Here is a 17,617-nt window from a genome sequence, read left to right as displayed (position 1 = left end):
TTGCACTTCAGTTAGTGTTTTGTGACATTTGGTCTATAATCTAAGAGCACTGGCACTTGTACTCTGTATATGTGTGAATATACAATGTAAAAACCCTTTATAGTTGTTTCAGATGCAAGGCCACAGAGCTGTGATCCTGAGGAAATGGAAATTGAAGGTGTCTGTAGCAGTGAGTATTTTGTTTTGATTTTCAAGGTTTTCTGTGCATCTGTGACCCAATAGTGTCAACATTTAGTGACATTCTGACTTGAATAAAAATGTGTTCGTGTTATCAACGGTATTGCTTGGTTTGTTGCAAAATGAGCAGTTTGGAGATAATTTCAGACAAACTTAGATTACAAGTTCTTTCTCAGAATATTTTGAGTAGTTATCAAAATGTCAAAAAGTAACTGTAATGATGCTGAATGACAGATTACTTTGATCCTTTAGGAGTAAAATATTATATATATATATATATAATATATATATCTACAAATCGTATTGTCAGTTATTCTGTTCCTTTCTGAATAGCCTTTTTCTTTTCCTTTTTTATTTTTCCTTTCCCCACTTTCTTCATAAGTAGTGAAATTATTCTTCTGTAAGGCACATTCCTTTGCATATTGCTCTCTCCTGCCTGGTAAAATAATTAATTGCATTTTATTCTCTTGTTTATGTTTTTCATTTAGGTTTATATGGATTTATTTTTTTCCCCTCTTTAGCACCTTCCTATTGTCTAGAATATAATCAAAAGCTCATAAAGAGTTTTTTCTCCATTTAATAATTATTAGAAGGAAGATAGACATGTTTCTTTGATTCTCTTAAGAAATTATGTAGTATTTCCACATAGAAAAAGGTAAATATTATTAGTGTATTCATTGGTCGGTGTCATTGTGTCCAATACTAATTTTATGCAGAATAAAAAGCACAGACCACACTTCTGTTTGACTAGGTAACCTGGCTCCTACATCATCTCCATCTGTGTCACCACCACTTCCATCTGTTCCTCAAGTTGTAGCAGAGATGATCAAAGGCAGCATCTACCTAAGGTGTACCTTTGGCATTCCTTTTGCAAACAGCTCTGTTGGATTCATTGTAACTTGGTCAAGACTTTCTCCTGAAGGTGTCAAAGAAGAGCTTACACATGAAACGGCAGTTCATACCTTCTCACTGCTAGAGCTAGATGGGATAAACGTCAGACTTGGAGACAGAGTATGTTAAAGCATTATTATGATTTCTTTGTATATTTGTAAATATGGCTCAGTAGACACGAACAGTTTGTAGAGAGAGGTCCAGTACCTTGCTGTATAATTTTTCTTGGCAGAAGCCTATTGCCTTTATTTATTTACACCAACTGCCCATATGAAAGTGTAAGTATCACAGAAATATAACTACCACTACCTCTGAGGTTGTGAGACTACTTGTCTCAATACAGTGCAGTGTGCTTCCAGGAGGTAAATTTTTGTTAGAAAAATGTCAATTAAGAGGATTTTTGGATGCAATTGCATCTCAGTGAGAAGCTGTAAGAGACAGAGGTTGTGGAAAGCTGTGTTGTTGATTCATTAGATATGTATTTTTTTCTCTGGATGAGCTGCTGCTTACTGATTTTGTGTCTAGAATTTATGTTTTAATCTCTGCCATCAAAAGCAGTATGATGCCTTACCTTCCATTGTACCAGAATGAAGACTTAGGCTCTCGTGGTAACTTTGAGAAGCCTAAACATTGGAAAATCAATGCATCTTTTACCTAGATATACCAAAATACAGATTATTTTTTCCTGCAGAAAATAAAAAACAAAAAACCCGTGATGGTATGCATATGCATGTTCAAGCCAAAGCCAGGCTTATGGTTGGCTTATGGACAGCAATAACAATTGTTTCTCCCCAAAAGTCATTTGGGAACTTTGTGAAGACTTGCCTGAAAGTGTTGGCTTGGTGACAGTCAAAAGGAAAGGCACAATTACAAGCTACCTCAAGCTATGAATTCCTTTTTTTTTCAGGATCAGAAATGCTGCATGTAGTCAACACATCCCAAAATGGATACAGCAAAATAGAAACAAATGCCGAAACAAACACCAAACCAAAGCAAAACCACAGTGTCTAGTACCATGAAACTGATTAGTGGATGGAATTCACACTGAGTTCCTCATCTTGAAAAAAATTATCCAGATCTATAACAACAGGAAAAACATAATCTAAAATCTGGTGGTCACTAGTTAAAAGGCAAAAAGTAGGAAATGGGAAAAAAATAATAAACAATATGTAAACAAGTGTAAAATACATTTTCATAGATATCATTGGATGCAGAAATGCTCCAGAAAAGGTTTTTTAAGTATTCATTAAATATTATTTGTATGCAGCCATTAGTTAAAGAAGTCTCTGCACAACTGGTAGAATATGACAGGAAAAGGTCCTAGGATGCTCAGTCTGTTTCTGGTTTTTTTTTCTTTAGCTGTATTTACCAATTGCCACTGGCAACTGGTACCATCTGGTGCCACTAGAAGACTTGCCATGGTGAATCGTTGAACTGACCATAGTGGCCAAGTTTTGTCTTCATGTGACCACTTCATACCAAAAATGTATTCTGTTATTCTGGTTTTACCCTGCAGGTCTACTGTAGCAGTTCTTCTTTTTACATGGAGAAGCCAGATATACAAAGCTCTTCAGTTGAGAGCAAGGAATTTTTTGCTGGAATTAAGGTAACTTTGTAAAAACGTAATGTAGTAGGAATTTTGGAGTATTGCTACAGCAGTCAGTGCTCTGACTAGAAGGCACTTAAAATGTATAAACTGTGAATTAATAGAGCCTGTTTTCAGCTGAGTTGGACTTAAATTTGTCCAAAAGCAAGAGAGTTGCAGTGGTTTGTGCTCTCCCTAGGTACTCAAGGTGCAGGAAGGCTGAATTGGCACCTTGCACCCACAGTGCAGGCCTTGGTTTCCAGCAGCTGGAGCTGACTGGTGCTGTGCTCATAAAGCCTGAGGGCACAGCCATGAGCCAGCCTGGTCTGGGCTTGAAGAGGGGTAGCTGGGAGCTGTCCTGTGCTGTGCTGCTTGGTCAGAGGCAAGCACCAAGCTAGTTTTAGTTCCTACTGTGGATAGAGCTATAGGGACCCATTTGCTGGCCAAGAATGGGACTCCAGTCCCAGAAAGACAGACTACATTTCATTAATTATATATCGGGTATAGTCCTGCTGACTTAACCTGAGCCTGTTTCTGTAGGATTGGGGCCTAGATTTCTCTCATGGAGGTGCAGTTCTGCAGTGTACCCTGCAAAGAGGCAATGTGTTCTCTTTGTTTCCTTGTGAGGCTGCATTCAGAACTCCACCCAGCCTGCCGAGCTCAGCTGTAGGCCCCTGTTACTGATCTTTAATTGAGTTTTTGATCATACATTTTTGTGATGTATATTGTAAGCTTGCAGAGAGGAATCCCAGAAGAAATACGGTACTTCCAAATTCTTTTAGAATTGTTACCTGTTCCTTCCTCCCACCCAGACAGTACATAAAGCTGTTTGTATCTTAGCTTCCAAGGGGTTACTCATTTTTGTGGTGAAAATGTGCTTTGCTAACTCCCTCCTTTCTAGCTAACCTTTTTTTCTTGCCTTATCCTTGCCCCTTTACCCACCTCTTCAAGACTATGGCTGCTGTGTCTGCATCTTCTCCTCATGCTACTGCTCCTCAGCCCATGTAAATAAGCACTCCTAGCTGATTAGGAAGCAGTGCTGCAGTTTACTCACAAAGAGTGCATTTTAAGTACAATTTCTTCTGTGCTAGATATATCCAGAAACATATGATATATCAGAAGATGGGAAGGCATACAGACTGACGATAGAAAGTAGCATTCCTATTCCTTGTCCTGAATTTAGCCAGCTAAAAAGTGACTGCAAAATCTCACTAACATTAAACAGTGTTGATGAAGGTAAGTATTACCCTGATTTTGTTGCATTTTCTATATTTAATTATTTTTTTAATTTTTGTATATTTTTATAAATACTGTGTTGGTTTCCAACTTCAGAGAAGTTGTTACACTCTAAAATACTTTCGAAAGTGTTAAAGTATTCAGAGTCTGTATGATGCTGCTGAAAATATGAAATAATTACTTGTTGAAGTTTTCAGGTGTTTGGGTAGACACTGATATCAGAGCCACATTCTTTAACTTGAATAGACAGAATATTTTAATACTTCTAAAGTTTATAATTCAGGTAATTTTGTTTACCTGTTGCATTGCAAGTATTATGTATGGAGTCACAAAGTCATAAAAAATTTATTACTCTTATAGCTATTCTTTGTAATATTTTCTCAAGCAGAAATCCTGTGAACCAAGAGGACCCTTGCCTATTCAGACAACCATTTTTTTTCACATTATCAAGCCTATCATGATTTCCATTTATCTATCAAACTGGGGAATCCAAAAACATTGTCTCAGGTGTGAATATGAAGAGGTAGAGAGGTTTTTTGCCTGACCAAACAAGAAACATGCATAATTATTTTTATTTATGAAAGTGTGTGTAAATAAGTTAGTATCTATATTAACAGTAGTATGGAGAATGTGGCTTATTTAGAGGAGGAACTCACTAATGATGTATTTTCTTTAAAACAGGTAAAGAGCAGTTAGGTCTAAACTTGGCTCTTTCTTCTTGTCATGTGGATCTTCTCCAGAAATCCTGCAATAATGGACTCTGTGGTCAAGCTGTAATTTATTTCACTGCTGTGACAGACTTCATGCAGGATGGAGACAGGATTACCAGAATTGCAGTCGAACCTATATCCAGTGAGAATTTCCTGTGGAATGGCTATGTTCCAGAAAGCACACAGGTCTAAAATCTTCATATTAAGATCTGTAAACTGTCCAGAAGTGTGGCTGGTGTTAATGAAGCTTTTATTTCAGTTGTGACTTGCTGATTCACACCAAGATTTATAAGTGGTTGATTTTAGTTGCTTTATTTTTTTCCTGAAATTCTGTGTTTTATTTGATTTTTTTTTTGCCTTTTAATACTGAAGTAACTACTAAGACTGATTAAAAAGTATAATATAATATAATATACTTATTAGAATGTAAACTACTATCATAAGATAAATAATGTACCCGAGTGCATTTATTTCCTAACCTGACATGTTTTACAATTTTTTCTTTATTTTGAAGATTACAGTTAAGGATCTACCCACTGCCTACTGCTACTCATTTACTGACCCTCATATAATTACTTTTGATGGAAGGTAATTAGGCTTGCTACTCTTGCTGCTCTTAAGTGTGTTGAGAGATTTTTTGGGTGGGTTTTGGGAGGTGTGTTTTTTTCTTTAATTATTTCTATATTTATTCTAAACTCTGATGATACAAGTATGCTGTAGTTTTCTGCAATTGCTCTGAGTGTTTTGCAATTTTTTTTTTGGCAATAAGGATAAATATGCTTTAGTTGGTAAAAGCTTGCCATTCATGATGAGGTTTGTAATATTTGCATTTCTAAAGGCAAGTTTTGTGCTTGTGGGAAGAGAATGAAGGAAATGGGCAAGAGGAATGGTAGGTGTGCAGTCTGTTGACTACAAGAAATTGAAATGTTCTTATATTAAATATGAACCATGATAAAATAATGGAGTAAACAAAACTTTTAATGCGAAGGTGTTTCCAAACAAAAGCATAGTTTCCCTATTTCTGTGCGTCAGTATCTGAATCCTCGTAAGGACCACATTATGAGAAGCTGTCTGCTGTCTGTGTCTCATTTTGCTGTGTTTATTAGTGGCATTGAAGGCAACTTATTTGCTACTGTCACTTGTACATCATTGGCCAAAAAGGATTTTGAAGTGAACACAGCTTTCTTAGCCACAGCTGTTTTTGGTGTGCTTTTTTATTACAAGGTATTTCCAATTCACAAAGGATGTCTGAACAAACACAGGTTCCACACCTGGGAGTTTTATATTCTTTGTTCAGCAGAAGCACATTTCAAGTGGCAGGGTGAGAAGAAGAGGATATGTTGCCTCCAAAAAAGGGTGTTTGGCCCACACATGATAACAGAAGGGGAAATAAAAATTGTGATTGGTTCTCTGATAGAATTTTGACTACTACTAATAAAGTGCATGGGCTTATTCTGATCTTGCAGTTTCTCCTTCAATGGAAGTGTTAGGGATGTCTTAACTGGGCATTGTAACCATGGACGCACTGTGATCAGGCTTTCTCATGTAGCAGTTTTACTGCAATGTGATCACTCTGGAAGCATGATGATACAGAGAATGAGCTGTCTTTTTAAGGATAAATTATGTTGGTACTTTAGTTTACAAACTGAGGAAACAAATTGCCTACTGAATTATGGACAATCCGATGCAGTCCCAGTAGTGCAGCCATCTGTAGTTTGTCTGCTGACCCATGATACACAAAGCAAATTGACAGTCTACAATCAACTGTCAAATGCCATTTATAGCCAAGAGGCTATTAAACTTACAGCAAAAGTTTAGGGGTTTTCTTTCTTTTTTTTTCCTATTTTTTTTCTTGCTGCAGAATCATTAAATTGGCTATTTTAGCCTTGCTTCAGGGGACAGATGGCTAACCCTAAGGAAAAAAGCAAGTTGCTATTTATGTTTTCATCTTAAATGATCATTGGGAATAAGCACTCCCCATCTCTATCTTAATAAAGCAGACCTTTTTAAAAGGATGTGACTTTCTAAATCATTTTGTCAAGGGTGCTTGTGCAGTTTTCAGCAGCTGCCTCCACATGCACATTGCTATGCATCTTATTGCTCTTGCTGCATAGGTGTACCATTGTAGAAACACAAAGGTTGAGAAGTACCCTCCATACACACTGTTGAAATCACAGAACGGTAGTAGATGCATGCTTGTTTCCATTCACAGCCATTGTCTACATGTATTCCACTCATGCTCCTTCTTTTATGCTGTAAAAATAAGATTTTTTTTTTTTTTTTAATTTAGAGCTGTTGCGAGGAAGATATAATGACGTTTGCTCAGGTTAAAGCTGTGTTTTTCTCTGTGGGCTGTACTGTTTTTTCTAACTTGGGAAAATTAGTTTCATTATCAGTGTTCACCAATTATTAGAAATCTGCTTGAAAATGAAGTTGCTGACGTAGTGATACAGTTATTTCACAACCAAAGTGATATCACGTGCTATTCTTTTGATTCCAGAGTCTATGACAATTTTAAAACAGGAACATTTGTTCTCTATAAGAGTACATCTCGAGATTTTGAAGTTCATGTTCGTCAGTGGGATTGTGGAAGTCTTCACTACCCAGCATCCTGCAACTGTGGCTTTGTTGCTAAGGAAGGAAGTGATATAATTGCGTTTGACATGTGCAGTGGTCAGCTCCATGAATCACAGCCACACTTGTCTGTAATAAACAGAGACACAACAGGAAGCAATGTCAGAATCACTGAATCCTACCTAGGAAGAAAAGTAACAGTAAGTGGTAAATAATTGCTTATAGAATAGGTAAGATAAAAAATCATGTTTCTCATGAGGCTATCTTCAATCGTTTTTAGGTTTTGTTTTCTTCTGGAGCTTTTGTTCGTGCTGATGTGAGCGAATGGGGAATGAGCATAACGCTCAGGGCACCCAGTTCCGATTACAGACATACAGTGGGACTCTGTGGCACCTTTGATGGAAATGCAGAGAATGACTATCATACTGCAGGTGGCATGGAAATCCCAAACGATGCTAATGTTCCTTTTTCTTTTATTAAGGAATGGAGGTAACAAAATGCTTCTCTTGATAAATCAAATGTCATCACTTTTGGTTTTACCTTTCCTTCACACTCTTTAAAAACTTGTCAAAATAATAAAAAAAAATCTCCTTAAGTTTTAAATTAATATTAGAATGTCATAATTACATTCTATAATTAATTTAAGACTTATGCTGTAGAAGTATGAAACAACAAAGAACAAAAAGTTAATACTTCCATGACACCAAGAAAATAGTTCAGATGATAAAGTTTCACCTTTTCCTTTCTCACTAGAATTTTACCAGGAGAGAGCTTGTTTGACAAGACACCTGCTTCATTAACATCTTCAAGAAAAATTTTCTTCTGTGACTGTACACTTGAAGATGCCAGATTATATGAACCAGCAAACAAACTGGAGACAGTTACTCAGTCAGAGCCTCCTCTGTCTTGTAAAGATAGTGAAAATGGTAGATTTCTTTCTTTGATACCAGGACTGGATGTCACTGCTGAGTATCTTGGTCCTGCTGATCTTGTCAGGGGCTTAAAGAAACGTTCATCTACACATGAAGTGGATTCATCTACACTTCTGCAGAGGCAGAATAATCAAACTACACTTCACAAAACATCCCTAATAAACTTGCATCTCTCTGCCATCTCAGTGGGAAATACTGGGACGGAAAAAGAGGGAAGTTCCAGCTTAGACATTAGGAGGAATTCTCACCGTTATAGCAGTCGTCTTCACAAAAGTCAATCTGCTACAAGTAGAGGGAAGCGCCAGAATTATTATGAATACCATCCAGTATTCATCTTCCAAAGTCTCAGCCAAACAGATTTAGAGAGATATAGTTATTTTTTCCCAGAGGACCATGCCACTGACGCAGCTGAAAAGCTCCTTCCTTCTTGGCCCACACCTTCAGGCCTCACTGAATCTGGTGCTTTGTTCCTGTGCCAGCAGGCAATAGCTAATTCCAGCATAGGGAGGTCCTGTGGTGCCCTCCTTGGCCGGCGCACAGGGGATGCCATCGATATGTGCGTTAAAGATTTGCTGCTGAAAGATGACCTCGGTTGGGCAGAAGCTTCCTTAGCTCTGCTGGAGAATGAATGTGAGAAAAGAATTTTAGAAGAAATACATTACAACCCACAGGAACTTGAAGAGTCAGTTGAGAGCCTACTTACTGCTTTAAAGTGTCCCAGTCTCTGTAGTGGTAATGGGGAATGTACAGAATGGGGCTGTGCATGTTTTCAAGGATACAGCTCATATGACTGCAGCATTCTGTCTGGTAAGTGGGGGGAAAATGAGATTTACCTCAATAATGTTCTCAGTGTTTGTGCAAAGTGTATTTGTTTTTCTGCCTTTCTCTCCTGCTTTTGTACATGGACAAGAGTTATTTAGTTACAGCTTACTGTAGCTATAATTATTTTGCATTCAGCCTTCTTGTTTCAAAGGACAAAACATGAGCTTAGTTTCTAACAGGTGAGATTTAAAAAGTGTTTCCACATGCTGTCTCCTTCAGGGAAAATATGCCACATTCATTCGTCCCATAGATTTGTATAGTTTAAGTGATCCTGTTTACTAACTCTGAGTGAGATGATTTTTGTCTTCAGTGACGTTAGGTCTCTGTAAGTTAACTTTAGATGGGATGAGAGCAAATTGGTGGTGAAGAAAAAAGAAGTACAGCAAATAGTGCTGGACAGGGTTTTTTTCATTTTCAGTAGGTAAGATATTCACTAAAAATTCAGTTGAACAATTACACTGGAAAAATATGAACAGTACTTCCAAAGTCAAAACTCTTTCAAAATAAAACCTGTTACTATTCTGGTTTGTATTTGGTGTTTTTGTTTTAATGACTTATTTAAGAACAAGTACAGAAAGAATAGAGTAATAAGAAATATTTGACTTCAAGAGGAATAAGATAAGCTGGTTTTACATCATAAAAACTGGTTTTGAGTGTTCTGATCTGTCAGTTTATTTCCTGAAATAACTTCCATCTGATACTTTTCTTCAATTTTTTTTTTTAGTTTTTAATAAAAAATAATCCCTATATAAATTATTGCATAACTGTCTCCTTTTCGGTTCCTATTTCTAAGGCCTTAGTTTCATTTCAGTTTTATTCTGGAAATCTGATGTGAAGAACTGTAGTTGAGAAAACAAAACATATATTCACAAGCATTTATTATCAGTTGAAATTTAAAATTTCAGTTTAACAATGTAAAATGTTTCTGTTTATGCTTCCCTTCAGCTGGGTCCAGATTTCTTATTTCCATAGTTTTCATGGTTGGATAGAAAAGTAAACATTGCATAATGTAAATGCATATGAATGAGTTCTCATACTAGCATTTATTGTCTAATCTCTGCTTCCAAGACCAGGCTCCAGAAATTACAGAGCTGGAGAATGCTGGGCTCTGCGATATTCGACAGTATGAGTGCACATCAGTGAGAGTGTTTGGACATGGCTTCAGGGACTCATTGAACCTGAAATGTGAAATCATCAAATTGCAAGTAGGTCTCCCTGAATAGTGACAATTACATTTTAAACTTCTTAGAGAACAAGGGACAAAATGTCAAACATATTATTCATTGATGTGGGTACACCCAAAGCTTTAGTGGAAACTAAAAGCAAAGGCATTTAGCACTTTGCAGCAAACACTCAAGACTTTGCAGGATTGCCATTTCCTCCATGATAAGAGAAATACAAAACATAATGGGAATGTTCAGCAGCTGGGAGGAAGATAAGAGCATACAGCAGCTATCCATCAGAAAAGGGCAAGGGCAGCCCTATTAGTAACAACCAGTACATCGTTGTATTTTTAAGTGCTTATGGAGGTGAATTGAAGTACCACTTCTTTGAAAAAGGACAGCAAGGTTAAAGCCATTACTAGATTTCTGTCTCAAATCTAATGCTTGAAATAGCCTTTTATAAACATAATAAATCTATTAGGAAAAGATAAAGGCGTTTTTGATATGTTGTCCATTTCCCAGAGGTAGAATACCATGGCTATTTAATGATATATTTCAGGTTTGAAGAGGAGATTAAAAAATGTTTCACTGTAAACTTAAGGGGAATTTGTGTAGAGAGACTGCTGTTGCTCATTCTTAAAAAAATTATTCAAGACAATATATAAGCAATCTACAAGTTGTAGCCTGGAATAAATGGTCAGCAATTACATGTTTTTATGCTATGTTAGACATGAGAACAAAAAAAGCTAAAACTGTATTTTATTGGTGTGATGATGGAGGAGGTGAGAGCTGGCAAAAGGGAAGCCATTCAATGGGAAATTTTGTTCCTGAGACAGTAGTTTTCCTTAGCTATTTCCAGCAGATGCTGAAATTATTTTGACAGATTAGGCAATGCTGGCTATAGATTTTTCTTAAACTCAACATGTATCCACTCAGGTTGGCTTGAAATGATTGCTGAGAGTAAGTTTATGCTCCCCTTGTATTAAAGACTTTCAGACCAAGCTCGCAGTAAGACAATTATTGGGAGTTCACTTATCACAGTTTGAAATGTCTCCGTTTTAACTCATGGCAAGATGCTCTGAAATCTCTCTTGGTGGTGCTGTATTTGACTTCCAACACAAAAACTTCCTAATTAGTCACTTTTAATGATGATCTCACTGACAAGAGCCATTTTACTGCTGTTAGCTGCAGTTGAGGAGAAGGCTGTGGATTTTTTCCTTGAGAATACAAAAGAAAGGAAGTTTGGAGTACTTTTGTTTTGTTTTGTTTTTCAGGCTGGAGAAATAGTGAATTTAAGGAAATGTCAATGGACTTGCAACAGTATAGAACTACACATATTTTGAGATTGAACTTAAATAATCAAAATTTTGTAGAAGAGGCATGTTGACAGAATTTAGAATTTCTTTTTTCAATATTTTCACTTCTTTTGTTAATTATGTAATTATTTTGTTAATTTTATAATTTGTTAAATCAAATTGATTGTTCATTGACTGTCTTACCCAGTTTAGGGTAGGTAGTTGATAGAGGTTTGGGTAGGAAATGTCCAGGAACCTATGATTACAGAGACAGAGAATTTAAAGGTAAAAGATTAATCTCTGCAAAACAAAAATGCAGTTTTATTTCCTTCTGTTTTGCATTGAATTCCAATTTCTATGAACCTTAAGAGCTGGAATGCTTATAGATCTGAAGGCTTTTTAATTGGTTTTTGAAAGGCTAAACTGTTTCTGAAAAAATTAGCTGAACTTGCCTTCAGCTATTAAGAAAAAGTTTCTGAAGAAGTAGACTGTATCACATTTCAAAGGTTACAGTACTAAATGCACTCAAAATTACATATTTAGGAATATTTAGCTTTTATACTTACCTTTGCTGTGAATTCCTTAAATGAATATAGGGTGAAAGAAAAATACGTGTGGTTGGAACAGAGGTAGCATGTATTTCTTTTTCTGTGTTTCTTTTTCTGTTAAAAAAAAAGGGAAATCAAGGCCTGAACAACAGATGACTCTTCATGTGAGGATTGGGATTGAATAAATGCTTTGACTGGCTCCAGTAAATAAAAAAAAATAAATAAGCCAGCTCAGTAAAAACTACTCAAGCTCAAAATCCCTTTTACTAGCTGCTCTCATGATTCTTAGTCTGCTTGGATTCTTAGTTGCATCTCATTTTATTTATTTTCCGTATGCTTATCCCTGCTTCCACATCAATGCTTCAGTCAAATAGTATTATCATCCTTGTTCTGTTATCTTGAACTCTCAAGATGGATCCTTGGATGCCCTGTCCTCACAGCAGTTTAGAAGAAAAGTCTGTGCGTCAGTGGTGTCTTGTTCTGTTGAACAACCTATTGGCTTGTACAAGGGCTAAATGGCCAGCTGCCAGTATTGCCCCAGCACCCAGAATGATTCCTGAGCCCTGCCAAAGCCCTCATCTGTTCCTTTGACTGAAGCCTGTCCTTGTATGGGAGCAGAGATGGAGTGGGGCAGAGGCACTTTCACGTCAGATGCAAGTCAGTGGTGTTTGAGGATCACCCACTGCTTCACCCTCACACTACCTTTCAGATGGAAGGACTGCTCGTCCTTGGCAGTGCAGTGCCAAAGAGCTGTGTGTCAGGAAAGACTCCTCTGCCTGTTCTCCACAGTGGCAGGCTTAGGTAAAAATCTGTGTGAGCAAATACTACCATCTAATATTTGTCACTGCATTCTACTCCAGACACGTTAGACTGGTTCAAACACTGTGCAATATATGGGGAATTTTTCTCTGGTAAAAATATTTTCATGATGTATTTCAGCGTAAAACAAATTTTCTGTCTTAACATTCAGTATAGTGATAGACAGTGGATTCCTGGAGAACCTGTAACTATGCCAGCTGCCTTCCAAAATGCCAAGACTGTTGACTGCCAGTTACCAAATGATGGCCAGCAGTCTGATGTCATGGATGTGGTTGACGACAAACCCATTGTCAGATGGCAAATAAAGGTACTTTCAGAAATTTCAAGTATTCATGTACAAATACTCCTATTAAGATGAAAATACGTCATGTATATGTTATCCTGTATTTAATGGTACTAAAGAGAAAAGTCAACTTGCTTAACTTGGGCTCTCAGTCTTGTCACCTAAGCTTAAGTGTCAAGTATCATTTGACAGTGTTCTCCTACAAGGGGACTGGTAGACACAGCCTAGGTCCTGCAGAGACACAGATTCTTCTAGAGTAGAAGTTAAAGGCTAGGTAGTTACCCTAGAGTATTTAAAATGACCTTGGATCCATCTTTGGTAGAACTGAGTTGAGCTCAGCCGCATGTACAAATTCCTCTGAGCAGGTATTTGAGCTCTCATACAGATGGAGTCAATAAGGTCAATAGAGCCTACTCTTGATTCAATTTACTTTAAACTAGACACTGACGTGTGGTTGGTCAAAATCTGCCTAGATTTCGTGTCAGGTTTGATTAGATTTCTGATGACTGTTGTGAGAGTTTAGACACCTGCACGTGGGTGTCTGTTAATGAGTAGAAGCTCATGCTAGCAGACCATGCTGATGATATATATCAGTTAATCCATTTTTACTGCTCACTTTGCAGATTTCTAATGATGGATTTGTTTATAGCAACTCTAAAACAATGATATTGTATGATGGAGCCTGTCAGACATGTGAACCACAAGAATCTGGGTTATGTACATTAAAGGTATGTGTTTCACTACTCTATTATGAAAATATGCTTTTTTTTTTAGGCTGAAAAAAAAATCTAGAAAAATTAGCAGAACATACCCTGTTCTTGTTTCCAACAGATTTTCAATGCACAGAAAGATAAGCTGGGATGAGGCAATTTTAAATATAAAAAATCAAACCAAGAGCTCTTCATGTAATTACCAAGTAAAACCAACCTTGCTATCAGTTGTTTATATTTACAAGCAAGCTTAGTTGTTTAATAGAAGTGCAGAATGATTAGATTTTATTTAGTACTTAAAAATTCATAATCAGTTTGATAACCAAAAACATTAATGAATCACATTTTCATTTCTCTAAAAGGAGAAAACATGCAACATAGATGGACTCTGTTATGGGGAAGGAGACACAAATCCAACCAGTCCTTGCTTACTGTGCAGACCTGACTTATCAAAGTTAACTTGGTCAGTTGTTGAAAGTAAGTTCTAAATATTTCTTTTTTAATACCAAGTAGTTAAAAATCTACGAAGTTTTTACATTTATGGTAATAGTGATGTTTTAAGTTTAACTAGGTAAGTGTTTTGACATTTCTGTTAGTTTCTGAAAATTATATTTTCATTACCAGACCATATATGTAATATTTAATTTGCTTCCCCTGACTCTCCTGCTGTAGCCATGACAAATAACTAAAGAAAATTAACAACTTTGAGTCTAATTAGCAATTTGGAGTCTTGATATTTAACACAGCTACATGCACATGTGTTTGTTTTCAACATATAGATGTAACAGGTATTTTTCAACAAAATATTCTGATTGCAGACAAGTGGAGATCACAAATTAAATTAAATTTGGTATGCCATATTTATTACACACTTAATATCTGGGCATCATTTATATTGATGGCATAGATACATGGCCTGTATACTTTGAAAGTACGTCCAAGGCTGTTGTACTCTAGTCCAGTTAGAAACCACAATATGAAGGAAAAACTTAAGTCTAAATTTTTCATTTTCCTTCTCTGTTGTACAAAGTTCGAACATAGAAGTTGTAGCTCTCTTGGTGCAGATTTTGGTCTTTGGATATGGTCCCTTCACCAAATGGAATGTTTCTTGGAGCTTTCATATTAGCTATCCAGCCTGTCCCACCAACCCAAATCTACACATCACAAATGCAGGCATCCTGTCAGTGTTCTCATGAGTGAAAGACTCTGCTTTGATTAGGAAAGGTCCTGTCTGAATGGGACTTCTGGTGCCTGTCTTGGTGAATCTTGTCCCAGTTCAAACTTGTACTGAAAGCCAAGATAGATGTACCTATTCTGAAAAGATGAAATGTGAATGGGAGGAATGATATAGAACTCATCCAGCAGACAGGGAGTCAAGGGATTTGCATGTTACAGCCACGTTATGGGCTGGAATTCAATACAGCCAAAGTTAGAAATGAGAGAAGAATGTAAACCAGAGGCAACACTCCAAACCTAAGGAGCACAACATCTTTTGCAAGGAGGATGATGTTAGAAATGAGAGAGTTCAGCAGCTGACACACTGATTATGCCTTCTTCCTTCATGGTTTCTGCCACAGTGGGTAGATTCCTGCTTGCAGCAGTATTGAAAATATTGAAATACTAGCTTGCTCGCTAGTATTGAAAATATCACGTGTTTTTCCTGTGCCATTCAAATGACATTAGAATTTAAGAAAAATAAGTACATGGGATTTCTTTAGTAGAAAGATATGTTCCTTTTAATTTTAATAAGTATATTGCAACTTTTCCTTAGAAGAGGAAAATATCTCCTTTGTTACAGATAACCAGCCTCCAGTGCTTGAAAATTTTCAGGGTATGCTACAGACATTTTATGGAGAAGAATTTTTATATCAGTTTTTGGCTTCAGATCCAGAGGGCTCTGCTATTCATTTCACTATGGATTCTGGTCCAGAAGGTGCCAGTCTTTCCCCATCCGGTCTTCTTTTGTGGAAAGCTGTGTCAATGAATGTCCATAAATTAACATTTTCTTTGACAGATGACTGCAATGCAACGGCTGAGGTAGAAATAGAGGTAATGAATATTACAGTAAAATGACACTTACTAATAAGATATCTAAGTTATCTATTTACAGAACTCGTTGCTAGTTCATTAAAAACAAGAAAACTGTCTTATTGGGCGTGTCTTGTAGGTCAGTGTAAAATCATGTGATTGCCTAAATAATGGCTCATGTGTGACAAACATTAATTTCCCACCTGGAAGTGGAAGATATCTTTGTGTGTGTGTGGCTGGATTTGAAGGTGATCTCTGTCAAGTGAATACTGATGACTGTAAACTTAACCAGTGTGGTATTGGCAGATGTGTGGATGGAATAAACAGCTATTACTGTGAATGTCCACATGAACTTCAAGGTAAATTGCTACTTTATTTACATGCATTTAATATGTTTAGTGATAAATAGGAGTTTTTACTTTTATGTGTACAATTTTCTTTTTAAATTTTTCACTGTAAATAACTTACTGTTGTATTATGAAGAAACATTATGGTCTTGTGGTACATATGCATGATATACTTCAAGATTTTTCTGGCATGACTGTAATAGTTGTTTGTTTTAGTTCATTATGAAAGCTAGTTTGCATTGTTTCCCTCTGCAAAGGTAAATTCATCAACACAGGGAACCACAGGAGATTCCTCCTGCAGGTAAGCATGTAGTCCCCACAGCCCATTTTCTCCATATTTTACAATAAGCAAAATACTTGATATGAGATGAAAAAAAGTGAATACCAAACCTTATCAGCCGTTCTTATTAGATGTACTGAAATGATTGGTTGCATTTTTCTTCTCAGCATTTGCATACGTTGTACTTATATAAACACACTACCAAAGTCTAGTGACACAATATTATAAAAAAAATAAAAATCTGTATTTCAATGCAGGTAAAAATTGTCAAGAGGATGTAGATGAATGTGCATCCAGTCCTTGCTTCCCTGGAGTATTTTGCTTCAATACTTTTGGTTCTTATCATTGTGGTCCATGCCCAAATAATATGCAAGGAGATGGGAAGTCATGTCATGGTAAAATTATTTGATTTTCAGAAGAATGGTATTGTCTTATTGTCATTCAGATAAAATATCTTTGATTGTGCTTCATGTTTCTAGCAATAACTTAGAACCCTTTTCAGTAGGCAGCAAAGCAGGGCTTTGTCTCTGCTGATGGCAATATTAGACTGTACTGGGTCAACACTTGTTAAGTGTTAAACACTTTTTCTAGTGTAGAAAAAAACAGACACAAACCACACCCTCATTCTTTTACATCAAAGTAGAATAATGCAGTGGAATATTTTTGGCATTTTTTTCTTCTTTTTTTTCATAATATGATAAATTATTAATAAATTATTGGAAAAATATATTTCTATTAGATTGATTAACATAGAACTGTTTACACAAGCCAAGGTAGCTGCCAAACATTTATTTACATGCAATTACTGAATAACTTGTGTTTTTAAAATGCTCTGTGAAAAAACTTCTAAGAAACATTTTTTAACTTTTATCTACTTTCTGAATTTTGAGTTGTTTTTATGTGATAAAACTTTAACTCTGTGTATAATTTATTTAAATTTAAACAAATGTAGCTATGTCTGTGCAGTACTAATGTGCACCTTCACATCTTTTCAGAAAGCTTTGATGGCACTGATGTTGAAAGAAAGGATTCCACGGGAGGAATTGGAAGAAATAAAGGTGATTTTTTTTTCCTGAAGAAAATGGAATTTCTAGTTCACATACTGATAATAATATAGCTGGTGAACAGAGGTTCTGGTCAGTTTTATGCTACTGACTTTTCTTTCAGTTTGATACAATTTATTAATTACTGGGGTTGTATTCTGATCTGAGAAATGA

The 17,617-nt window shown here is 36.3% G+C and overlaps 1 protein-coding gene across 1 annotated transcript in view; it reads left to right on the top strand.

Moving 5' to 3' along the window:
- VWDE (von Willebrand factor D and EGF domains) overlaps nucleotides 1–17,617 on the top strand; it is a 37,584-nt gene that overhangs the window by 9,187 nt on the left and 10,780 nt on the right. The window contains exons 5-21 of the mRNA XM_088160129.1: nucleotides 104–169; nucleotides 929–1,188; nucleotides 2,585–2,674; nucleotides 3,745–3,889; nucleotides 4,571–4,785; nucleotides 5,114–5,187; nucleotides 7,100–7,373; nucleotides 7,454–7,662; nucleotides 7,927–8,912; nucleotides 9,996–10,132; nucleotides 12,904–13,059; nucleotides 13,659–13,763; nucleotides 14,108–14,222; nucleotides 15,544–15,794; nucleotides 15,913–16,132; nucleotides 16,658–16,795; nucleotides 17,396–17,458. Of these exons, the coding sequence (XP_088016255.1) occupies nucleotides 104–169; nucleotides 929–1,188; nucleotides 2,585–2,674; nucleotides 3,745–3,889; nucleotides 4,571–4,785; nucleotides 5,114–5,187; nucleotides 7,100–7,373; nucleotides 7,454–7,662; nucleotides 7,927–8,912; nucleotides 9,996–10,132; nucleotides 12,904–13,059; nucleotides 13,659–13,763; nucleotides 14,108–14,222; nucleotides 15,544–15,794; nucleotides 15,913–16,132; nucleotides 16,658–16,795; nucleotides 17,396–17,458 (3,504 nt within the window). The remainder of the gene's footprint in view (nucleotides 1–103; nucleotides 170–928; nucleotides 1,189–2,584; nucleotides 2,675–3,744; nucleotides 3,890–4,570; nucleotides 4,786–5,113; nucleotides 5,188–7,099; nucleotides 7,374–7,453; nucleotides 7,663–7,926; nucleotides 8,913–9,995; nucleotides 10,133–12,903; nucleotides 13,060–13,658; nucleotides 13,764–14,107; nucleotides 14,223–15,543; nucleotides 15,795–15,912; nucleotides 16,133–16,657; nucleotides 16,796–17,395; nucleotides 17,459–17,617) is intronic.

This window comes from Sturnus vulgaris, chromosome 1 (genome assembly GCF_052056855.1).
Source record: "Sturnus vulgaris isolate bStuVul1 chromosome 1, bStuVul1.hap1, whole genome shotgun sequence".
NCBI lineage: Eukaryota > Metazoa > Chordata > Aves > Passeriformes > Sturnidae > Sturnus > Sturnus vulgaris.
Note: the sequence above shows the minus strand (reverse complement) of the source record. Positions and strands in the feature narration are given on the sequence as shown.